Source organism: Falco cherrug, chromosome 6, assembly GCF_023634085.1.
Source record: "Falco cherrug isolate bFalChe1 chromosome 6, bFalChe1.pri, whole genome shotgun sequence".
NCBI classification, from domain to species: Eukaryota; Metazoa; Chordata; class Aves; order Falconiformes; family Falconidae; genus Falco; species Falco cherrug.
In genome coordinates this window covers 37,120,862-37,146,874 of record NC_073702.1, presented here as the reverse complement: position 1 = coordinate 37,146,874, position 26,013 = coordinate 37,120,862, and the positions used below count along the sequence as shown (strand labels likewise).

The window sequence follows — 26,013 nt, the reverse complement described above, 5'->3', positions numbered from 1 at the left end:
CAAACCACCTCCAGTGTTAGCTAGACTTTAAAATCAAGGTGAACGTCTGTGCTAGGTACGCATCATATTTTTAGATGGGATCATTTTATTTTACAGTCACTCTCCAGGGAATTTTTCCATGTTCTTTCCAGTGTGGCTATTTTTTATTTTTACCATACGCAGATGTCCTTGAGGTATGCTTAAAGCACAAATTGTGAATCCTGTTTGCCAGCATAGGGTTTTCCTGTAACACGATACAGTTCTGATGGCGTGTGACATCCACAACTGCACAACTGCGCACCCCATGAGTGGGAGCATGCAGCAGAACGAGAGTCAGGCAGTCCTGCTGCAAAACAGGGCAGAGTAAAGGTGGGACAGGGCTTTGAATGGCCAGCATCATTAGCTCCTGAAAATACCTGCTGCAGGAACATGCTTTGCCTGTACTAAATTGATAAGGCAGAGTTTTCCAGAATGCTCAGTCAAATAAAGTTTTAAGAGAAAAACAAAGTCATGGGATGTCAATTAAATGAGACTGCAAGGTGGTTTTTGCAAACAGCATTTGTTCCCCTGAACAGTGTGCTGGCTTGTCAATCTTTCTGAGCTGCAAGTATTTCTGTGCATTGCAGATCACGATGGAAAGCCTTCCTTCTCGTAAATACTACTTGTCTTTTGCTAGGGTTTTCTAATACTCACCCATTTTTACAGAAAAAGCCATCACAGCTCTCTGCTCAGATGCACAGTACCGATCAAAGGTTTCTGCCCAGTAATCCCCACATCAAAGATATACATTGAAGTCAAATACCCATCTGTTTCAATGCAACTATTTTGGTTTTCATCTACAATAAGCACTTTCTAATAAATATCATATCAACCAAAGTGGTGTAAAAACATCATTAAGGCCTCTGGCTAAGCATGGAAAATGACTTTGAGTGAAATGTGATACTACATTCCGTAACTGATTAGTCATTTTGTTAATCACCCTTTAATATGCTCCAGTTACTTTTTAGAGAAGTGACCAATTCTAAGGACGCCCAATGCAAGCTGGTAATCAGAATGCAAGTGGATCTAAATGGTTCCAGAGCTCTGTACCAGCTCATTTTTCACAATATGGAGCATCTCCTGCAAAATGGTGACTGTCCTCTGATGTCAGTGCATTCCACCTGTGGCAGAGCATTTATTTGACCACCAGAAAACCCAAAAGTTGAAAAAGCAGGTAACATTTCAATTAACATTTTGAAGTTGTCATCCCTATCTACATAGGAAAACATATTAAAGACACTGACACACAAAAAATGAAACGCAAAAGAAGAGAAATAACCAACATGATTAAACCTAAGGAAGCAAATGAGTTCAAGTTCAAAAGCTGCTATGTGGGGAAGCCAGACTAATTGCCAGCCCAGCCCCAAAAGCTATGAATCTAGGAAAGATCTGAAGCCCCTACGACTAATCTACATGAGGAAAAGACCACTGAACAAGAATGCAACTAAAGCTTCCAAAATACACGACTAACCTCTTAATTAATGCACCTCTATGCCAGAAGTGATCCTTGCAATCTCTTCATCTGACTTCCTACTTTAATGCAGGCTGTAGGATTTTCTCTAAATAATTCCTGTTTGAATTAGAGCTGATTTAAAGATTTCTTGGGACAATGAACTGACTGCAATTATTGATTGGTGTTCACTTATAAATTAGTATTGCCAGTTCAAATGTATTCCTTATCTTAAGGGGAACTTGTAAAACTTCGCTTTCCAGCTACTCTATCTTAATGTATCTTGGGGAACTAACAGAACAATTCAGTTGTCCTATCAATTTTTTGTTCCCCATGTAAGTAGCAAACCATCCCTTAACCTCTGCTGAATAAATTAAGTATTTTATGTTCAGGAAGGTTTCCCAGCATTTCTACCACCCCCATGTCTCTTTCCAGCATTGTAAAATACAAACCAGCACACTGTTTTTGAAACAGCCATAGTAGTGAGGCCTCTGGACCTCCTCCCTTTTCCTGCATGCTCCTGTTTATTATATTCACGGATTGCAGTCAGCTTTTTGGGTAAAGACTAAACAGCAGCTCCAGAGCTTGTGTTCAGTTGATAATCAACCACCACTCCTCAAGTCATTTTCAAAGTCGCTGCTTTGCATGACAAAGATCTCTTATCTGTAAGCACAGGCTTCATTCTTTGTTCTTTCACCTACCACTTCATAAAGGGTTTTATAGAAACTGAAATGCATTATTGACTTGTGACCATTTTACATAGTGATCCCTATTACTCTCTGTCAATAACCTATAGGATGAGATCCTTTATTTAGGATATATTTGTTAATTTTTATCACCTTGATACCTTTCTCCACTGATAGAAGTGGGGCTAACACCAGTCCACTTTCAGGCCTCCTGGAAAGTCCTCTACTCACAAAGTCAATTTCATATCCACTGGCATGTTTATTTTGTACCTTTTTTAGTTTCTTATTCAAAGTATCATTTAATTACTTGCATATCATGATGGAAATCCTTATGACCCTCTGGAAGCATTGTCCAGTCATCTGTATACCTACTTCTGGAGATGCCAGCTTGACAACTTTGCTATCCATAACCCCAAAATTGCCTGTTGGTGTTTAAAAGGCATTTGGACAAGGCCCTTAACAACATGCTTTAACTTTTGGTCAGCCCTCAAGTGGTCAGGCAGTTGGACTAGATGATCACTGCAGGTCTCTTTCAACTGACATAACCTATTCTATTTCTATTCTATCCAATCCTAAATCAGAATTTTCCCACTATTATTGATCAAAAACACAGATAAAAAAGACTGGCTGAGCGAGGTACAATATAATAAACTTCAGAACTCCAATACTGAGTAAAAACAAGAATTGGAATTTACCTTAAAATGTTTTGAATACTAAGAAATCTCCACTCACTTTGACTTGAATTTTTTAACATTCTGATCTAAGATCTTTATACTTCAAGGGTACACACACACACATATACACCTGTACTAGAGACGCCTTACTCAAATAAATCCATGAGCAGGAAAACAAATTGTAAAAATCCACACTAATCCACCTTAAATATATAAATGCTGATGTATTTAAACTAAAACAATATTCTGTTGTATAGGATACACACCACAGTTAAAAATACTGGGTATGCTGATTTCATTTTTTTCTAAGTTGTCTCCTCAGCTCTTCGGCAAACAGCGGGTAGAAGACCATGCATGAGTTGTGGCTTCTGACTATAAAACGGTCCTAAGTATCCCTCTTATATGTAGGGCCAGTCATCAACTCCATCCTCACTCAGCTCAGCCAAAAGCAGCATTTCTAAATTAGCAAACACTGCTTTATGAGGAGCAGTAAAAGAAAGGTTCAGCAAAACAGTTTCTTGACTCTTAAATCCAAGAGCCATGAATCTTTTGTGGGGGGAAAAAAGTAGGCAGATCATCTTGCGCAGCATTGCCACTAATTCAAGGTAAGGTGGGAGTCTTTAAATACTTCACCCTGGTAGGGCTTCTCACATTCAAATTGTTACTGTTCCTTCATCAGGAACAAATGCAGTTCCAATGAATCCTACTCAGTGACAGGTTTATGCAAGTCAAATTCAGAAGTTACCTTGGCTAGTGACATTGATTTATTTTCTGATAAGGAGCTAATTATAAAGACTTGAAATTTGCAATCACTCAGTAGAAGGGCAACAATACTTCCTTTAAACAAATTAATAACAATAATTCTTCCTCCGTGTATAAACACCTTGTCTGCCTATTCAAGGTAAACTGCTCTCACTGTGAACTATAATCTCAACCCCAAAATCATTGTCCACCCACTCACCAAACAACTGTGCACCAGAAATGTGCTTTAGTCCAGAGATTCAAGTAGGACTGGTTTTGTCTTCTTTTTTTGGGGGAAAAGAAGTCAAACAAATTTATTCTGAGATCACTTATATAAACAAATAACAGCACCACTAAATAGTCCCCACCATAGCAGCATTAAATATACGAAGCACGCTAAAAAGAGAAATTTGACCCAGTGCATTATTGCAATAGGGAGACTGAGAGCATGCTGTGGGAGGGTCCCCAAACTGTACACTATGGGGAAAGTCTGACAGGTCAGAAATGTGAAAAGGAAACAGAAATAAATATTCCCCCTCATTCCCACAGGCAAGTCTTCTCTCTTCACTACAACGACCTTAGTGCCTTGGTCCCCCGTATCACTGCAAAATTCTGGACCTGCGGCAGTGCTGAATTACAAGCACTGCTGCTGCTTTTTCCATCACCCTGCATTTCCATCCTGTTGTCCTTCACAATCACTTCTTCCCTCCTTCCCCAGCTTGTTTTTCATTCACATCAGATTTTCAGCCCAGTGGAGCCACGGCAACATTTCTATGCCCAGGATGGAGCGGTGCAAAGGCAGAAGGAAATAGCTGAGGAAGTTCCTGCATCCCTGTTCCAGCTCTACCTATTCATGTTGTAGCACCTTTGGTGCCTACGATGCACAAGTTATGCTGCAGAACAAGCAACATTTTCAAATGCAGGCTGCACTCACACGTTCTTGTGGATGTGTTAAAACTCTTCACTGCTTCATCCTCTGAGGATGCAATCAGAAAAAAGTCCGATCACTTAATGTACTGCTAGAACATGCTTAAAAGCTGCATGTTGAGTAACACTGTAAACTGTAACGAAACTTGCACAATTAAACAAACAGACTAGAAAATTCTTCTAAGAGTCTATTACAACTTGTACTGAAGTAAAACTAGAAGAAGGCTGGTCTTACACGGAGCAAGAGAGTAACAGGAAGGTGCAGTGAAAGGGCACATTAGGGACATTCATTCATTCATTCGTGGTGCTGCCAGACAATGTCCGGTTTCTCTCGGATGGCAGGATCCTTGACATCAAATCCAGAGAACACTTCACATTTGTCTGGCTTTTATCAGATGACACTCTCTTCGCCTGTATTGTGCATCAGTTTCTCAAGGGAAAAAGAAGAGCTAAGATAACTATTGCCCTAGTACCCCCCACTTTTTCAACACAGCTACTTGTCCACAAAACGTACAGAGGTGTCCAAAATCTAAAGTAAGTGTGGTAAGCACTGAAGACTGGGAGCTATTCTTATCTTGCTGCTCCCTACAAACACAACGGCTAACCACGTCCCTGACTGCCTAATACAGCTGTCATCATTTAAATGCTTTGTACTCTATAAAAGGGCCAGTCCTATAGTGACAAGACTGAATAACAGAAAGATTACAGGTTGTATGATTACAGAAAGATTACAGTTATGGATGAGTTTTGCAGTCAGTAAACATTTCTTCTCAAGCTCATGCAGGGAAAAATCCCAGGCCAAGATTTCGTTGTTCTTTTTCTTCAAGGCAAATCATTTCTCATTTCTTCATCACCTCTGGCGCCTGCATTTATAGCTACAACTCTCTCAGGTCCAGCCTACTTTGTTTGATATTGTTTACCCAAATGCTTTGGAAAGTTTTGCATCTGAAGAGGAACTTTGAATGCGCTACGACAGCAAGCCTTAGGAAAACCCTTCAGAAATGGCTCTGCAGTTTTAGTGAATCAATGTGTTGCAAGCTTTAGTTACCTTATTGAAATAAAGTGAATCATTACAATCAAATCCCCTATTATTCTTTACAGCAGGGAAGGTTTGAGCCCTTAATCTGTTTACAATGCTTACATAACCAATCAAATCAGGACTGGTCAGAGAACGACAGAAAACTTAATAAAAACTAAAATACTTCGTGATTTTCCACTGTTCATCTCGATTTAAATAGTTTGTTCTCAAAAGTTAAACACTTCTGAGGTCTGGATCAAAGAAACAGCTATTCCACAGAGCTGACAACGCCTAAATAAATAAATATATATAAAAAAATATACAGGCTGGTAACATAATGGATACATATAATAGATAAGGACCTTAAAAGCACGTGAATTTCCACCCCCAGCTTTATCAGAGGCTTGCTGTTTTCCCTGGACAAATCCTTTCCCTTCTGAATGTCCCTGTCTTTTAAAAAGCAGTAAACAATGCTTCTCCCTTTCCAAAGGGATTTATGAATGAAGGATGTGCCACTTTGATCAGATTCAACTTTTTGTCCACAGGGGATTAATGATAGCAGTTTTTCCTGACTGTATCAACCTTGAATTTGCATTTGACTCATAAGCATTTAAAACTCTAATACTCCCAGAAAGGAATAGGAATAAATGTTGAAAAGGAGATGAGCTATATCAATGGTTTCACATAGAACAAGTCTTAATGGCACAGGTAAGGATCATTTTTTCATGAAGCATTTCCATCCTGTTCCAATATCTTTTCAATACATCTTCTTACAGTTACAGGCTCGGGAAGTCCCCCGCATTCAGATATAGAAGGTCATGACTTTTGAGTTCCAGCCAGGAAAAAGTAGGACAAGACAAAATGGGCTGAACCCATGTTAGATGATAGCCCTTAGCTGTGCTGTACAGAAGCACTGCTGACTGACCTAAGGAAGAGCTGTGAACCTGTCCCTGCTATTTATCTGACTGAAGACAAGGTGCAAATGACAGCAGAAGAAAATTCAAAGGACAGCATAAAATGAAAGCTATTGATGGGGCTGCCTGTGCACTCACCAAACTCCCCTTGCAGACTGGGGCAGTCACAGCCATAGCTTTTCTGGAGTTGTTGCCAGCTGGCCACTGCGGGACACAGAGGGTGTGGGGAGCTAGTCACACAGGCAGAATGACAGAGGAGCATTTCCTGCTCTGATCGGGGGAGAGACATTTCCAGAGAATGATCTCAAGCCCAAGCCAAGGTCAGGTGTTTCAGCATGACACTGCAAAAAAGATCACTCTTCTCCATGAATGCCAGATGTCATGGAAGAAGACTTCTCCCCCATGGTTAAAGTTAGTCTTTGTGATTACCACTCCAAATTCTTTCAGAAAAAAAGGACAACAAAAATTTCAGAATGAGAGACAATTACATGCAATTCTGAGGTTTTTTTATTTACTCTGTAATTTAAGTGTGTGTGGATAGTGGTCAGGTGCAGAGGTACTGTAAACTATGGTTGGATATATCTAATGTGGCTGCACGTGTGTAGTAGGGTGGCCATCATGAAGCATAACTTTCAAGCAAGGAAAACAAGAAAGGGTTACAGCAGGGTCAGACAGAATAACCTCCTAATAATAAAAAAAATAACCTTGCCTTACAATGAAAATGGCAAAAACCATGGAAGACTAATTCAGATTAAAACTGAAGATGAGCCTGAGCTGTAAAATTCAGATTCACAACTTTCAATACTGCCACAAATTTTAGTTAACATACAGTACTTCATTCAGCTCAGACCAATATGATGAACCTGATGACCTTCTACGACTGCATTGGTGGATAAAGGAAGAGCAATTGATGCCATTTATCTTGACTTCTGTAAGGCCTCTGACATGGTCTCACAAATCCTTGCTCCTAAATTGGAGAGGTATGGAACTATTTGATGGATAAAGAATTTGCTGAATCCAGATGGCCACATCCAAAGAGATGTAGTCAATGGCTCAACATCCAAATGGAGATCAGTAACAAGTGGTGTCCCTCAAGGGTCCATACTGGGACCAGTACTGTTCAATAGCTTTATAAATGACATAGTGGGATGGAGTGCACCCTCAGCCAGTCTGCAGATGACACCAAGCTGATTGGTGCAGCTGACTCATTTAAGGGAAGGGATGTCATCTGGAGGCACTTTGACAGGCTTGAGGAGTGAGCCCATGTGAACCTCATGAAGTTCAACAAAGCCAAGTGCAAGGTCCTACACCTGGGTCAAGGCAATCCCCAGTATCAGCGTACCGTGGAATCAATGGATTGAGAGCAGCCCTATGGAGAAGGACTTGGGGATACTGGTGTGTCCTGGTTTCAGCTGGGATAGAGTTAGTTTTCCTCTTAGTAGCTAGGACAGTGCTGTGTTTTGGCTCTGATGTGAGAACAACATTGATGGCACACTGATGTTTTTAGTTGTTGCTGGATAACCAAGTCAATGTTACTTTATACCAAGTCAAGGACTTCTCAGTTTCTTGGGCCCTGCCAGTGAGAGGGCTGGAGGGGCACGGGGAATTGGGAGGGGACACAGCCAGGTTAGGTGACCTGAACCAGCCAAAGAGGTATTCCATACCATATGACATCATGCTGAGTATATAAACTGGGGAAAGAAGAAGGGGAGGACATCTGGCATTATGGTGTTTGTCTTCCCAAGTAACTGTTACATGTGACAGAGCCCTGCTGCCCTGGAGATGGCTGAGCACCTGCCTACTGATGGAAAGTTGTGAATGAATTCCTTGCTTTGCTTGCATGCACAGCTTTTGCTTTACCTATCAAATTGTTCTTATCTCAACCCCTGAGTCTTACATTCCTTTTTGATTCTCCTCCCCATCCTTCTCGATGAGAGGGAGACAGCGAGCAGCTGCGTGGTGCTTTGTTGTCGGCCAGGGTTAAACCATAACAGGGTGGATGAAAAATTGGACGCAAGCCAACAATGTGCACTTGCAACCCAGAAAGTCAATTGTAAGGGTGGCCAGCAGGTTGAGGGAGGCAATTCTCCCTCTCTACTCAGCTCTCATAATATCCCCACCTGGATGGAGTATTGCATCTAGCTCTGGGGTCCCCAGTACAGTAAAGACATTGGCCTGTTGGAGTGGGTCCAGAGGGGGGGTCGTGAAAGTGCTCAGAGGGCTGGAACTCTTATGAGGAAAGTCTGAGAGAGTTGGGGCTGTTCAGCCTGGAGATGGCTCTAGGGAGACCTTATTGAGGAGTTTCAATACTTAAAGAGGCTTATAAGAAAGATGGAGAGAGGCTTTTTACCAAGGCCTGTAGCGACAAAGCAAGGGACAACAGTTTTAAACTGAAAGAAAGTAGGTTTAGATCAGATATATGGGAAAAAATCTCTATGATGAAGGTAGGGAGACACTGGAACAGGTTGCCTGGAGAAATTGTGGATGTCCTATTTTTTGATGGGGCTTTGAGCAGCCTGGTCTAGTGGAAGGTGTCCCTGCCCATGGCAGGGAGGTTGGACTAGATGATCTTTAAAAGTACCTTCCAACCCAAACCATTCTGTGATTCTATGATGCAGACTTGGCAGCTAGCCTATGACTTTCAGTCTCAGCTCCTCAACCTCCACAATACAATTTGTGGGAAAGGCTTTTTCACCAAAATTACAGCTTTCACAACAACCGGAAATTTACTTCAATTCTTCAGGCTGAAAATTGTACATTCCAGTCTGGAAATGGCAACACATCATGGTGATGCTTCAGGAACTTGTCCACTGTGTGACTCATCTGTTTTCTTTTATGTACCCTAGATAGGGCTAGATTTCACCTCAGAAAGTATGAGGCCCTCCTGTCTTCCTGGCAATTCCTGCTTACAGCATAAACAGAAATTCATCCACAGAAGAGAACGAAAATACAAGTTCCCATAACAACAATCCCTGTATAGTATTATAGTGTCATTTCCAAACAACCACTTGTTCTGTGGTTTGGTTTTATTTTTGTTTTCTAATGCAGGGTAAAGAATTCCAACAGAAAGCTGCTACTTTTAATGTTGCAACAGAAACAACTTCAATGGCTTTGGAAGTAGCAAAATAGCATTATCACTTTGGTAGTTTAAAACTAGACAGAACCAATGCATCAGAGAGTGTATTGTTTGTAGCAATCCTAGATTGGAAAATGAACTAATCAGGTGTTAGGTCTTTTCCTGTGTCCAGGAGGAAATCACCCATACCAAACCAAGACTTCAATTTATCACTGAAAACAGAATAAAAGACTAACCTGCTAAATCACAGTAGTTGCATCATTAATGTGCAAAGGGAAGCTCTTACAACTAAGAACCAGTAACTATGCAGGATTAAATGGAAAAGATCTGGAAGGGGAAACCAGACTTGGGATATCGTAAGCAGATACAGAGGGAGAGTTACAAATCACATGTGCCTCACAACCACTCCTGTAATGCTGAGTTTTACAAACCTCAGGATGCTGGAAGGGAGATACAAGGCTACACGGCCTGACTGCATGGATCTGCCACTGCCTTATCTACAAAGATCCACTGATGACACCATGGCTACAACATTTAAGATCCCCAGCCATGAGTGATCTTCTGCAACCAGCAGTCTTGTGGAAAAAAAAAATAAATTAAGTAAGATGTACAATGCCCTTGAGTAACTAAAGCTAAATAATATATCTCAATTAAGAGATGTCGCTTTCAATATAAAGGCCTCTAGCAGCCCCTTGGCACTGGTTCAGCAGGACTCAGCAGAACTCATGCCAATGCTGAATTGCTGTTTCCCGCAGCAGTACACGTCTCCTCTGAGGCCGCCCATTCAATTGCTTACCAGTGCCAAAAGACAGGCACTGTATGAGCTCCTTGGCAATGGTCCTCCCCAGGGATCTCCCACACACATCACTGCAGCACTCTACCAACCCACTGAGCTCTGAAGATCATAAGCCTGCAGAGATCTCTGGCCCCACAGCAACTGCTTGGGTAATACACCTGAAATGTGGCTGCCATGCATCCACCGTGGAGAGATGACACCGCATGCTGTCTAATCAAGAAAATATTACCCCTTCCACAAACACTGCCTAGCTGAGTTGCCTGACTTAAGAACTGTTCTAAGCTCTGCTTTATCAATAGAGAGGTGTATCCAAAGGCTGACTATTTAGGTAGCCTGAGGTAACTAAGCTCTCAATTTAAGACTTCTTAATTAGGTAAAGATGGTGATGTCAGTTCTATTTTGTCAATAAAGAGAGACAAGCCTATCACTGGCGCCAGCTGATAAGAGCTTCTCATTTAGCTGATGTAATAACCATTTTTACATGTTACCGTAACAAACACTATTCATTGCATGATTGTTTCAGCCATTCTTTGATTTTTGGAGGCATACATTATTAGAAAACGATGCCGTTCTTGTGAGGACCTGGAATTCTAATGATCAAAAATTGATGCAAACCTTTCAGGTCCTAGTCCTTAAATATACGTATCAGCTGTAAATAGGCAAAGTGGCACGCTGGGATCATTGAAAGTAAATGCAAAGAGGACCCAGCAAAAATATTTTGTTTGAAGACAGCAATCTAATTTTCTAAAAGATGGCACTGTTTTGGATCAGTTCTGGGCTTTTAAAAACTGGATGAAGAGAGGCTGCTAGTTCTCTGGTACTTTATATAATCTGCTTTGTGAACTTTTTTTTAATACCTTGAAACCCAGTTCTTCAAGGCTTTTGTGAAGTAAGAGTAGGAGGTTTAATTATTTGCTAGCAGTTTCATTTCTATGCACAATAGGAAGGGAGCATGATGCTACAATCCCTCTGTGAAAGGAAATCCTGCAGGTTAGTAGGTGCTCCGAAATTGAAGCTAGCAGTCACCAAATTTCATGCTGACAGAGAGGTCTCTGTCAGGGGAGAAAGTGCCTGTGCATGCTATCTTAAAGAAATCTCTTTATAATCTTTACTCTGTAAGAAAGAAACTCATCCTGTCTTTTTCCTGAATGAATGTAAGATGGTGTTTACAGGCAATCCTGAATTCTTCCCCCTCTTTGCACAAAGCATATCAGCAGATGTCCAGATAACACCTCAATGCCATGGGGACCACCTTTACAGGGAGACACTTCCAATTCTTAGTCAAACCATTGCTTCTCAGCGAAGGTTGTCGGTAAGAATGCTTCTGGATAATTTCGAGCTCCTTTTCTGTTTCATTTACCCACACTTACCTAATACCACAAGTTATTTCAGTGAAACTGATGGGCACAGCACATAGCAACGCAGCATTCAGTGCAAAGGAGGAGCAACCAGGAAACCTGCAGTTACAGTCTATTACACTGATCTTTTTCCATCAGGCAACAATCAAGTATGTTCAGTTTAAACTCACCAATTCAGCTGCTGAAACTGCTACATTTTTTCTTACAAATCTCTGAACCTTTTTTATTCATCAAATCATTTTTTCATGTCAATAGCCTCTTCTTACAGTGAGTCTCACGGTACTTGCAAAAATTAATTTAATTTTGAGAGGCACAGCCCCCTTTTCTGTCAAATTTTAAAAATGAAAGAACAAGTAGTATACCTGAAATCAGTCACTAAGCTGATAGCAAAATGTGTAGGAGAAATCTCTTCTTCTCGAACTTTTGCTTCTGGACTCTGATCACTATCAGGCTGAAGACAGCACTTAAATATTTCCAGAGGTAATCCATCTATACTAAATAAGCAAAGATGAGAATCTTATTCCTTTTATCAAGAGAGTTTTAAGACTTGCAAATCATTTCTGAGGGGAAGCAAAAGACCACATTCTTCATTGAGGACTAAAGCTACTTTTTTCAGTTATGATTCCCCAAAGAAAAAGGATGCTTGTAAGTGCTTAGCTGCCACCAAGACCTCTGCAGAAGGAAAGGGCTTTCAGCCTTTCAAACCAGGGCAATTTGAAGAAGCTACTTTGAGTAAAAAAATGCAGAAAATTGGCAGGCCCCAAAAGATGGACAGACATCACGCTCTCCTAGTATAATATATCTTGGGAACATGCTCAATAAAACAATTAAGCTCTTTCTAGCTAAGCAAGATTTAGCTGGCTATAATTCAAGACTCAATTATAATGTCTGTTACAATACAATTCTTATTAATGATAACTCTAATTACAGTGTTCACTATCCTCTTCCAAATGCAGCTAGACAGCTTCCTGGAGACAAAGAATTTTGATTAAATTCCTTAGTTAGTTCAATTTTCCTCTCAGATACACATGCACAGCTCCCACTGAAGACTGAAGTGCTATAGATGTTTCCGAAAGTAGGACCAGAGAAATAACATAGTCCTGTACTTAACCTGGCACATCTAGTCATGCAGATAATGAGGCTTATAAACAAATATATGACAGTCCACAAAGTTACTCTGAATTTACATTAGTCTTTTTGAGAGCATGTCAGTACAGAGAAATTTCTGGCTTTTACTACGTACACTTAAGACTGGGTTGATTTTGATCCAAGAAAAATAGGCAGATCTGTTCTCTTTTGGCAAGAGTTATTTCAAGGGAATTGCATTATATTTGTATTGTGTTAAATGGAAAATGCTTTTTGAAATCATGATAAATCAAGCATATTCTATAAATTACTATTAACCTGCATCTACGCAGTATGATTTTGCTAGAACAAAAAAAGGTGGGGAAAAAAAAAAAGAAAAGAGGCTTTCAACTACACAGATACAACCATAACTCTCAACACTACACCACTGCCAAAGCTAAAGAAACAATATAAAGTAATTTTGGTAATATTTGGGAAAAGGAGATTATACGAGTTTGTCCTCAGATCACTAGGAAAAGGACAATTAATCATTTGTTCTGCTTTAAATAAAGGTCTGCTTCCTAAAACAGAATGAATTTGTACAGCTCAGCTCAAATAAGTGGAGTAATATTAACTTATGTCAATGGGAAAATTGATTTTAAGCATTTAAAAAAATCAATCAACTTTCCAGTACTGAAATATTGAAGTGGAGAGGGAGGTGCTGGTCTCTTCTCCCTGGGATCCAGCAACAGAACACATGGGAATGGTTCAAAGGTGTGTCAGCTGAGGTTTAAACTGGACATTAGGAAGCATTTCTTTACCAAGAAGGTGGTCTAACACTGGAACAGGCTTCCTAGAGATGTGGTCAATGCCTTAAGCCTGTTCGTGTTTAAGAGGAATTTGGAAAATGCCCTGAACAACATACTTTAACTTTTGGTCAGCCCTGAACTGGTCAGACAGTTGGACTAGATGATCCTTGTAGGTCCCATGAAACTGAAATATTCTAGTCTATTCCATTCCATTCAAAATGTATGTGATGCAATTTTGTGGTCATTGCCCTAATCTAAAAAGGTCTATGGAAAATCTTCTCCAATAGAAGTTCAGTTTAATGATTTAATGTGCCTTCACAGCCTTACTCAAGCAAGTCTGTTCCAGCACACTACAAATACTGAACATCATCAGTTCCTCAAAAAGGGTAATTGTATTATTACCACAGATTTACAAGTGGACAAGGAGAAAGATGAAGAGGTTAAGAATTCAGCTCAGCCACAAGCTACATGGGACAGCACAAGAGAATGTCAGCTCTGAATAACTTGGAAAAAAAGCTGCCCTTTCATTGTTAAGAGCAGATTTGGGACCAATATATGCAAAGCTTGTTTGAGGGCACACCATCATCAAGCAGGAGGACCAGGAATGGTATTCAGCTTCCCAGAGTGCAGGTTTTACCCCACAGTCTCTAGACAGAGCATTCACAACCTCATCAAAGGTTTTGTTTAGGGGCATTTCTAACTGAGTCTTGTTTTGTTTCACCTTCATAAATCTTTGAAAATTCTGCACTGGTAATTCCCATTGCCAGAGTCAACAAATTTAAATCACAGCAAACAAAACTGCAGAAAATGCCTCAATTCTGTTGATACACTCAGGACTAATGACACTGTAATTTGTTTACTTGTATTACTATCAGTACTACAATGTAACCTGAAGACTCATCAAGATTAGGACACCATTATGTTAGTCACAAAGAGAGGCAGTTCATATCTCAAACTGCTTGCAGTCTACATGAGGCAAAGTACAACTATCATTTCACAGATGGAAAACAGAAGGAGTAAGCAGATTGCCAAAGGCTTTCAGAAGCCTGCTCAATGAAATTTCTGACAAAAACATGACATAAACCATTGCTGCTGGAAATGCATTTTGGTGCCAACACAGTACCTTATCTATCAATCCCATTACTTCAATATAGCGTCAGGTAACTTTCGAGACAAAACATAGATGCTGGATGATAAGAAGAAATTATTGCATTTTTATACTTCTTAACAATTATAAAACATACGGGAATCTGACCACATTATTCCATCATACACTAAGATCGGGGCTTGGTTTCATGTTCTATCACAGTTCTCCTATCTAATCTACAACAATCTGGAGCATGTATTTGTATACTTAGGCTGTGTAAACCTGAAAATTTAGCAGGTGATTTACAGTACCAAAGTTAGGCACTAAGTCGTCTTATGTAGTCAGAAAGGGCAGTTACATGCTTCTGAAGGATAATCCAAAAATCCTGCTCTAATTGTAAAGCAGCCAAGAACGACTCTTTGGGAAAAAAACCCAACAACCAACAACACAAACCAAAACAACAAAAAAGAAAAATATCTGCTTCATCTAAGAGGTTCCTTCTAAACTGTTCCCCAGTGAGGTTGCACCTTAATCCCTGCTGCCACTGGAACTCAGGTCTGTCCATTAAAGGCATCACAATGCATTTGGGAATCAGACCACAAAGTCTACTCCTGAGATTATGCATCTCTAGTCGAACAAGGAGGGAAGGAGGAGGCAAAGCTGCCACATATAACAGCCTAATAGCTGGATCGCTGACAACAGAAGTGTAAAACTTGATCACAGTTCTCCTTCATCTTGAGGAGATTCCAGTTCTCACTTCCCACTTCTCCAGAACATGTGGGGTCGTCAGACTAGAAACTACCCTGCTGAATCCCTACTTTGGGGATGCATGAATCAGAAGACCCTGGAGGATGAGCAGACAGGACTCTGAAGTTCTGTCAAATATCTAGGATACCAGCCTTTGGTCTTCTCTGGACTTTTTCTGCATGGACTGCTAGGACAACTCATGCAGAGAGCTTGCTCCTAAAAAACTTCTTCCCAAAGATGCTTCAGAAGCAAGCTACAGGCCTTTTACTCCTGTAGTGCCAGCAGTCCCCTCCTGTGCATGCTCTCCGCCATCACTCCCCAACACATGGTAAATGCACATCTATGAGACTCTTTGAGATGGAAGGCAAGACAGGGAAATAAGACAAAATAGAGCCCACAGCCCACTCTTCGTTTGAGTCTTCTTAAAAAATTGTTAAGTTGCTCTAGCAGAAGCAAGCCCCTTCTACTCTCCTCCTCCTCCCAGCTGGAAACTCTCATGACATGAATAATTAGTGGACAGGCAATGTTTTTTTCTACGTGCGCACAAAAAATCTAGCCCTTCAGGGAACCACAGAACCAACCATGTTTGTGCTAAGGACCTGTATCGCCACATAGTGCGTGCATCAGTATGAGGGAGGAAAGGCCACAGCAAGAAGTTACGTGGCCTACCAAGCTGTCAAGACTAGGCACCACTATATGGAAAAATAATTGGTTGGTTTTTTTTTAAAAAAGTACAGAAATAATCCCTGAAGACAGGGGACTGGATACAACTCCGTCAGTACTCCTGCAGAAGTGCCTGAACCAATTACTCACCCTCTTGACTGCTCCTTTTCTTGCCCATGGTTCTTGCATTCTTCACTGCAGAATGTCCCAGGCTAAACTGGAGTGGGAAATTGCAGCTTTCTCCTCTCCAAGAACATAATGGTTGCAGTTAGGGATGCGGCAAATAGAGCTATGACCCTCTTCTGTTGGAAAAGGCAACTGAACATTGTTTGCCACGGCTGAAACAACTGTTCTGTTGTTATACATAAAGTGAGTTCCCACAGGCCGTGGTTTTGACAGCAAGTGGCTGTCTGCTGTGCTTGATGCTGGATTCAGAGCAGTGCTTGGAGCACTCCAGTGAGGTTAGACTTTTCTGGGGATCCAAGTGACCTCTAGATCTTGGTGGAATCTAGCCAGTGCATGGTTCCCTCACTTCCCAGGCTACAACACCTCCCTGCAGGTACCTGTGCCCAGCTCCAGAGTGACATGTAGGCTGAACACAGAGACAACCTGCGAACTTTACATGCACCCAATATAAGGCAGCTCTGGAAAGCAGGATTTCTGGATCATTTCCTTGCACCTACAGGTCCTAATTTTTCCTAACTCCCATTTCAGGGGACAGGAGAGATATTCTGGCTATCTCTGCAGATGCCTCTGTAACTTAGTTATCCACTTCCTAAAGCAGGACTCACAGGAGTGTGGTGAGAATAAGCATTAAGCACAGTAAGGCCTAATAAGATCCTAGAAATAAGACAGATAATTTAAAGATTAATCCCGAACATATCCAGAATCACACCAGGATAAAAAGAAGTTACATTGCATTCAGATAAAATACTTCTAAATTAAAACTTGACATTCGTATGTCATCTTTCCCATATGCTTTACAGACCACTGGAAGAAAACACTTTATCCACCAGCCATGGGGCTCCCCTTAAAAATATTACCACCAAAGACTGCTTGGACATTGCAACAGCACTGGAACTTAAGATGACGAGCTTTTCCTAGTATCTGCTCTGATCTGGGAGCTAGAGAGGCTGCGTAGCACAAATAGCAAGATACATGGAGGAAGCACAGTTTATGCTGGAGATTGATTTAATGAGTTTTCATAAAGTCTTTCATGTCAAAGCCAGCTTATGATAGCCTCATCTAAGATGGTATCCAATAGCAATAAGAATATGCAGCATCTTGTTATGTTTCCACATTTACCATTCACACTCACTCTGAAGTTATCCAGCAAAATTGCACTTGGTGGGAGCCACTGGCCTCAAATTGTTTTTTGCCTGTTTCAGTTCTGACGTTTAAATTTATCTTGAACTAGTTGGGGGTGGGAGGTGACAATCTTATCTCACAAAAACTTATGAAATTTGGACCGGAACAGAAACATATCTTTCAGCATCTTCACAAAAATAGTTTCAAAACATCTATTTTCAGGTCCAAGTTACAGAAGAATGTATGTAAGAGCTGAGACTGGCATGGGAGACGCATGTGTTTTACTGCTTCTAATTCAAACTAGCAATCTTCATCAGATCAAAACACTGAATATACAAACACAGAAAGTTTAAACCCAAACATCCTATATCCTAAGCCAGCGGACTAATTCACAGTTCTGAAGAGTGATACTATTGAAACTGTATCAAAAAGCTTCTTGAAAACACAAATAGGTTTACCTCATTAGTTAATTTTACTGGAAAATGCTCCCACCTCGCTCCAGCTGTAAGCTACAGAAGCAAGTGCAAAAGTGCTAGAGGGGAACAGCTACCAGTGAGAACTTTCCTGTAATACTGAACACTAGAGGAAAAACACTACCTCACAGATCCAGGCCCAGATCAGTAGCTGTCAATACCCTGATCACCTATGTTTTGCCTTCTTAAGGAAAAAAAACCAACCCATAAAATGGCAGTTTTTGATGTGAACTTCCCAGCTGGGGACTCAGACTGCAGAGGTCTTTGCATCCTTTTGACAATTTACATGACTATATACAAAACACAGCGTCACAAACCGATTTAAAGGACATTTTCCCCTCTGCACAAAGATGCAGCATAAACAGCTCCATTAACCAACTCGTCACTTAAGATTCATACAAGTCCATAAAGCAGGTGTTAAATAGACCTTGTATTGATCTCTTCAATCTGGAATGAATTTTACTGCCAATACATAGACACATGCTTTTAAGATATATACAATGATCAATTGTCTATATCAAGATCAGAGGCTAGAAAAATTTGAGCCCAGTATTTTCAGTTTCATGCTCGATTTCATTAGCTAGTATAGTGGCAAATCTGTTAGCAGGCACCTCTAGGTACTGTAGCCTGAACTGCTCAGCTAGAAGTGAAATATTCAGAAAACCCATCAGAACATAATCAAATGGATTATGAGTGACAGAACAAAGCAAAAAATACACCAAACACATTTGAAATGGGAAATCACTCTTCAATGCAAGGCAGTCAGGACTGAGAGAACATTCAAAACATGCCTTACCTGTGTAGTGCACCACACATGTCTGACCCTTCTTTGGAAATGTCCGTCCTGTTAAAAGTATAAAAGGTTGTTCTTTCATTTTCTCTGATTGACCTGTGTGGCTAGGCAGTTTTATCTTTTAAAAGAAAAAATGCTAGACTGAGATTCGTATTGACTATGTGTTATCAAATTACTAATATGTAAGACAGGAATGGGTATCATTTAGGATAGAAGATCCCAGCTTGGCTCCTATTCAGCTCTTAGACCAAATAATATTTTCCTTACATAAGTTTCCCTATACATGTGTGCATTATATATGCATTTACATTCTGTAAGTGCAAAAAGACTGTCAATGCTTCACTGATTATCACCTTAAAATTCTTGGAATTTTTTTGCTGTAATTTTTCAAATAAAACCTTAGGCTGACATTATGAAAAAGTCCATTTGTATTCACAGTTCTAATGCCTTTCACTCAAGACAGCTCTAACAAGGGCTACTTTAATTAGCAGGGAAGAGTTTAAAAAAAAAAATTCACATACAAAAGCAGTTTAATTTTACAGCATTGGGCAACACTAAAGCAGTGATACACTGAGTTGTTGTAAGAACCCGGTAACTCCTCCTAAAATTTTCATACTGAAAGGAGAAAAGAGCTTATATTATTTTCTTGCCACTGGAAAATGAAACTACCATTTCCATTTTACCTGTGCTGCCAAAGGCACTAAAAACTAGGGAAAGATTTTTCCAGGCTCAATTAGGTGCCAAAGGTGTATTAAAGCAGATTACTTGAAAAATCAAGGTTATGTTGGTTGAGGGAGGGCCAAGGCTCAGAAGAACTTAAAAATATGAATGAGATCGATCATTAAGGAACACCCTTAACAGAAAGCTAGAAACTGGGGGTTCAGGTAGAAAAGCAGGCTCCTATCTTACTTGGCTTTCTGGCCTCTTTTAGTCTGAATTAACATGATAACAAGCTATGCATTACAGGGTGCATTGCAGGGTATAAAACAAGTAACACACAAGCTGTATACTTGGGGCTTATATGCCAAGACCACCATGAGCAGTAAAATGGCAGGAAGGCAGGCTAATACAATGAACCAAGATTTATAACATGAAATCGAGAAGATGGTGCTCCCAAGTGTCATCTAAGCAGCCTGGTTCATCAGCTTGGCTGGCTGGAATATCTCCAGCTGTGGGTTGCACAAAATGCAGTACAAGTAGGTACCCAGTTAGGGCACTGCTGTACAGTCATGGGATTCATCTCATTTAACTCTAGCTATCTAAAACACAGGCAATGATCATACGGCAGTCTCCTGGGCTGCTTCTGTTGACAGTGGAGAATTAGCAGGGCATTGAGAGAAACCCAGCCTATCCAGAGAAAGGCAAAATGGATTATTCTCTGGAGATGACTGCAGAAAAAAAACCCTAGAAGACTGCTTTAGACTCACCACCTAACCAGAGAAGACTTAGGTGAGATGAATCCTACCCTCGGTAAAACAGTTGTTATTCAAATGAGTTACTATTACACGGAGATCTGAGAAAAGGAGTATCAGACCTTACCGACACATAATCTGCTGTGTGAGTCTAACACCAGCAAAGGCAACGGAGCTACGCAAATTCACATCAAAGCTGAATTAAAAGCAGAGATTCTCAAGACCGCTGACTAGCTGTGGTTTTAAGACAGTGTTTAAAGTCAGCTGATTTTGATTAAGACTTGCAACCAAGAGAACTAATCCATATAACCTTATTTGGAATAGCATATTGCTTACAAAGACAGCCTTGATATATTTAATAGCTAGAAAGTACTATTGCGAGATTAAGTTCCACCCTTCTTTCTGCTCTCAGCCCTGCAACATTACTTATACCCACGTTAAGTATTCTGCTTTTACATCTGTGCAACCAAGACAAGAATTTGATCCCCAGAGCTAAACAGCACAGAGGGAGAAGCCAATTTAAAAGCATACACAAAGAAAGAAAAGACACCGGGCCAAGAAAGTTAAGCTGAGATCGGCTTGAACAAATTATTTACGGTTATGTACCAGCCACGGATGAATCTGGCCTATTATAAAGATACGTATGGCCGTATGTTAGAAATTACGTCCTCTTGAAAAGGAAACCAACCCCAAACCTTACGAAATGCTATTACAATGCCCCAGAAGAGCAAACCACCACCAAATCGGCATTGGAAAGGCCAGCTTGCGCCAAGCAGAGGGCACCGTCACCCGGGCTGCACCTCGGCCCTCAGCACCACACGTGCGCACGGGAGGAGGCAGGCTGCCCCGCCGGGAGGGATGCTCCCGCAAATGGCCGGTGGCCCCCGGCGCGGCTGGGCTAGGCACCGGGTAAAGTTTGCGGCCGGGGGCCGCGACCGGCCCCGCCGCTGCCCCCCGCACCCCCGCGCCCCCTGCCCAGCCCCGCCGCTGCCCCCCGTCCGCCCCGCGGCCGCGCAGCTGTCGGCGAATGCCAGAGAAAATCTCCGGCCCCCTCGCCGCCCCAGCGGCCGGGAGCTGCGGCGCTGCCGCCCGGGGAGCCACCGGCTTCCCCCGCCGCCGGGACGCCGGGCGGCTGCCTGGCTCCGCTGCCCCCTCCCGCATCAGGGGTGCGTGCCCGAGGCGTGGGGGGCGTGGGGGCGGCCGTGCCTTCCCTCCTGCCACCCCGCCGTCTGCCCGCACCGGGGCCCCGCGCTCCGTCCTCAGCCCGCCGGCGGGGACGGCGGCTCCCTCCGGTCTGGGCGCCCCGGCTGGCACCCACCGGGTCGGGTCCGCCGGTCGGAGCCGGGCGCCCCCGCCCCTGTACCGCAGGGCTGCTCCCCTCCCCGGTCCCGTACCGTCTCCCGGAGAGATGGTCTCGATCTCGACCCCCATGGTGGCACGGGCTGGGCTGGGCTCGCTCGGCTCGGCTCGGCACGGCCCCGCTCCCCGGCGCGGCCGGACCCCCAGTGCAGGCATGCCCTCCGCGGCCGGCTGTCAGGGGCCTCCCCGGCTGCCCGTCAGCCGCCCGCAGCCAATGCGGGGCAGGGGCGGGGAGGCCGGGGAGGGGAGGGGGCCGCCCGCCCCCGCCCGGAGCGCCCGGGGGCTGCCGCGGCGAGGCCCCCCCACCCCGTGCCGTGCGGGGGGTGCTGCTGCCCTCCCCCGGGCAGGGTTGGCTTTACCGGGGGCTCCCGCCGACTCCCCGCGCGGTGGGTGCCCGGCAGAGCGCTTCCCCGGGGGTCTTGTCTCACCCCCCACACAGACCCCCGGCGTCCGACCGTGCCCGCCGCGCGGTCTGAGCGGCGGGAGGGCTTGGGGCGCCTGCGGGAGCTGGGAGTAGCGGTGCGGCGCTCCGAGCTCGCTGCCGGGCGCAGGCACGGCGGGCAGGCGGGGAGCCGCGCAGCGCGCTCCTGACACCGTGCAGGCTGCGGGACGGGGCTGCACCGAGCGCGGGGGGCAGCCACCCCCGCTTGCAACCGGCCACGCAGGCAGGAGCGTCCGCACCGGCCGGAGCCGCCTGTGTACCCGCTGCTGGAGGGGGCTGCAGCAGCGGCAGGTCTCCAGCAGGCCAGTGTGAGGTACCCCGAGTTGTCAGTGCACAACAGAATTGCTAACTTCCTGCCCTAACCCGTGTCTGAAATAAGAAAATCCATGTATGTATTGCTCTGGTGCTCCCATGATGTGAGACTAGAGATGCAAAAGCCTGTGCTAGAGCTACAACTACTTCTGACGAGTGTGCCCTAAAGAGAGGAAAAATCCTATTTCCCCATAAACCTACTGTGCTCGTGAATGTCGTAGTTCCCACTGACTCTAAAGGAATAGTTCTGTTTACAGTTCTGTGTGTTCTGGGTTAAAAAATATGAAATGGAACCTCAATGTCATCAGTTTTCCAACTGAAAGAGCTGTCTGTATCCATCTAATTCCAGCCTGCACTCTCTGACATTGCTTTTTCAGGATTTTTATCTGTTACAAACTAGATTCCATTCAGGAAAAAAGCATCTATACAAGGCAGCTGTCAGGATGACTGAACTGCAGAAACACTGTGTCGTTTTGTAACTGTGATCATGTGGCCCTTGCATCTACACCCTGAACTATAACTGACCTCCTCCTTGCTGCTTTTCACACTATTCTGATCAGACTGACTGTTCACTTGCATGATTTATTGTATGTATGTTTTATTGTGAGTCAGCCACTCCAAAATTACTGGGGCTGGCTGGATGCAGCTTCCCAAAAGGAGGCAAGTGAGGAAAAAGCATGAGTTCACACAAGTTCAGAAGCGGTACTAAGGACTGGACAGGGCTTCCTTTAGCCTGCCTTCCACCCCAGTGACTTCTATATTTGTATGTAGCATATATAGAGTAAGCAGGCACTTACTTCAGTTCATCAGAACATATCTGCAACAGTGCAAAGTCTGAAAAGGGATTTTTTTCAGTGTCAATCTCAGAACGTCATTTGATTTCTGATCAGTAGAAAGATGCATTTGAGAAATAGGAAAATGGCAGGTAGGAGGTAAGTGGCACAGAGGTATTAAGAACACACGAACATTGCTGATCCCAGATGTGCCTCAGAGGCATTACAGAGCAACAAGGCAAATGCTGAGCATATAAGGGGAGTTATAAAGTGAAATTCTAGGTACACAGTGTCCTAGTAGAGCCCTTGACTTTACAAGAAAGGGCTGCTTTCATCCAGGCTCCAGGCAGATGTCTATGTCCTCTCAGACAACTGGAACTTCAGAAAGCATAACTCTGATGAATAAAAAACATTTATACTTTGCTGTGTTCCCTTTAGCCTTTACAAGTACACGCTTCGTTTTATCAGGGCTACACATCTTTCCATGATGGTGGAAGAAAAGGTGTTCCCAAGTCATGTCTAGTGACAGAAGGAGATTGGACTCAACTGCATAATAGATATAGTTCAGAAGGGACCACAGAACATCTGCTCCAAGCATCATCACAAATAACAGGCCTTAAACACAGATCCCGGCATTCTCAGGCAGACTTACAACCATAATAAAAAAGTGAAACCCACCAACAGCAAACTGCACAAGCCGCAAGGTGGGATTAGGAGGGACCAAGCATTGACCTAGGTCTAAACCTGCTCTATTTATAAGCATCCCATCCCACGGCCTCTTGCCCATGCTGGGTCCCTATATGCAGACATAGAGTTTCTTTCAGGCATAAGCTAATTAGATCCTCTACACTTGTATTCCCAAGCACATGGAAAGAAATGTGAGACCAAATTCCAAGATAGAAAAAAGGATCTGTAGAGAGTATCTTAAAATTGGCGGGTGAATATTTTTAAAAATTTTTGTCACCACAGACATTGAATAACAATCAATGTTGTTACTTTTCACCTTGTAGTACTCACCAGAGACACTGAGGTCCTCAAAGACACTGTTGTTAACAACTACACAGCATACAAAGGTCTTGGAAGAGAAGACTGAAACAAGGAATGTCCTCTATCTTCAGGAAAGCCTCTGAAATGCAAGGGAAAGCTGTTTAGGATTGGCAGAGAATTGGAGGAGAGGCAAAAAAGACAAAGGGGCTAAGAGGGAAAGTCCACGACCAAGGAAATTGCTAAAACCAAATTATCAAAGCAGACCAGGAGATTAGTGTTTTAAAGAACACTCCTTGAAAGCTATTGTACAACATCCACCTCTTTCCGCTTTGGGATCCAGCATACTTGTATCAAGAATAAAGTCCATTATTCTCAGCTTCCAAGGCTCTGTAGAGCTCACCTTTCTGAACAGCAGTTTACCACAAGACCTTCCCACAGCACGTCTTTCTATCCTGGCAACAAAACCAGCAGCCTGGAAAAGCTGGAGGGTCTCTGAACCCTTGTTCCCAAACGTTATGATGGAACCACATGACTCCAATGTCTAAGATTCCTCAGTGGTCACAAAGAGTTGATCACAGTCATTATGAGTTATTGCAGAAACCCCAAACCTCAAAGTTTAGCAGCTAAGTATCTCATTTTCTTTAGTTAAAACCCCTAAAGCCTGCACTGTTTACAAACTATTTATGCATTTCCACTTCTAGGAAGACAAACAGTTTTCCAGTTTTTAGGGTGTTTTAATTTAGTTCATAGTTCCTTTATTGTGAAATCCTATTCTTCACTGTTTTTAAAAACTATAAAGGATCTACAAATCATGTGTAATAGAATCCATATGCACACGAAGAACTCCCCTGGAAGGCCAAAGCACTAAATTGCCCATAAATGGAAAGCACAAATTCTGCAAACTTATAAATTCATGGAGGCCACAAAAAAACCCAGACAATACACATTTCCCTCACCAGCATCCATGAAGGACTCAGTATTACTTTGAAATCCAGCCACCATTCTATGAACAAATAACGAAAGCAAACTAAAAATGCATTACAAATACTGACCTTTCCACTCACTGAACCAACATGCACGGTCAAGTAGTTTTCATTCAAAAGTGTACAGGACATGCAAAACCAGCACCACACCAGAAAAGAACCAACCAAAATAAACACCAGCCTGCACAGCTCAGCAGGTCATGTCACTGCAAATGTTCCTGTGCATCAACTAGCTTTGATAAAAAAAAAAAACAACCAACAAATAAAACAACAACCAGAGTCAGGCCAGAATCAGTGACTTCCCTCAAAGCAGGTGCCCAGAGCAATTCTGAGAGCATACCTGCAGTGATGGCTCTTTGATAAATAGATCAAAACATACCAAAAATCTCAATGAAACTGTCATAAGAAGCCTGTCTCACTTCTCACCACTGCTGGTTACCACACGTCTGCAAGCACAGTTGCATCCTAACAACTGATATTAGTTCCAAATGCCCCCAAACAGAATAAAGCTTCCTCCTGAAACAATTATTCTGAATCCTCATCTTCCTCATCCACTTCTGTATCCATAGTTTCCTCTTGCAGCTGTAGCTATGAGTGCAAAACTGCAGCCAGAATTTTTCAGTAGTGCTAAAACTGACTTGAAAGCGGCCACTTCTCCCTGGCATTCTCTTCTGGCTCACTGGGCTCTTCGCAACTCAGATATTCACTTATTCTCTATCACAGCACTTACATGTGAGTCATTATGAAGGTCTTCTTCCTGATCTTCAAAGACTTGTACAGGACTAGGTAAGGTCGCCTCAGGTAAGCACAGGGAAGAGCTCCAGCTCATCAGGATACACACCAGCAGCTGTTAGAACCATGAAATTGGCAGCTTATGCTCCAGAATGGAGGCAAAAATTCTGCAACACCAGGACTTAACTAATGGAGCTCACTTCCAGAAAATATTAATGCAATTTACCACTTCCAAAAAAAAGTAGGTTTAGATTAATGTCTTCAGATGGACTCACACTCCCTCAAGCTTCTGTCTCCCTGGTACAAGAAAAGTCAGTGACATACTGGAGCAAATCCAACCAATACAATGTGGTTAGTGGCTGGAGAATGTGGGGAAGGTGACAAGAGCTGGATTTGTTCAGCCTGAAGAA

At 42.7% G+C, this 26,013-nt stretch overlaps 1 protein-coding gene across 6 annotated transcripts in view; it reads right to left on the bottom strand.

Annotated features, from left to right (window-relative positions):
- FKBP1B (FKBP prolyl isomerase 1B) overlaps positions 1–25,316 on the bottom strand; it is a 51,707-nt gene extending 26,391 nt beyond the window's left edge. The window contains exons 1-3 of one of the 6 annotated variants that reach the window (XM_055713896.1): positions 25,251–25,309; positions 23,919–24,027; positions 18,607–18,654 (exon numbers count right to left, since the gene is read on the bottom strand). Coding sequence is in view for 2 of the 6 variants with exons in the window: in XM_055713892.1 (XP_055569867.1) it covers positions 18,607–18,654; positions 21,410–21,530 (169 nt within the window). In the remaining 4 variants the exon portion in view is untranslated. Of the gene's footprint in view, positions 1–18,606; positions 18,655–21,409; positions 21,750–23,918; positions 24,028–24,940 lie in introns of those variants that run through there. The other 5 variants (XM_055713895.1, XM_055713898.1, XM_055713897.1 and 2 more) reach the window with 5 other exon arrangements.
- Positions 25,317–26,013: the final 697 nt, after the last annotated feature.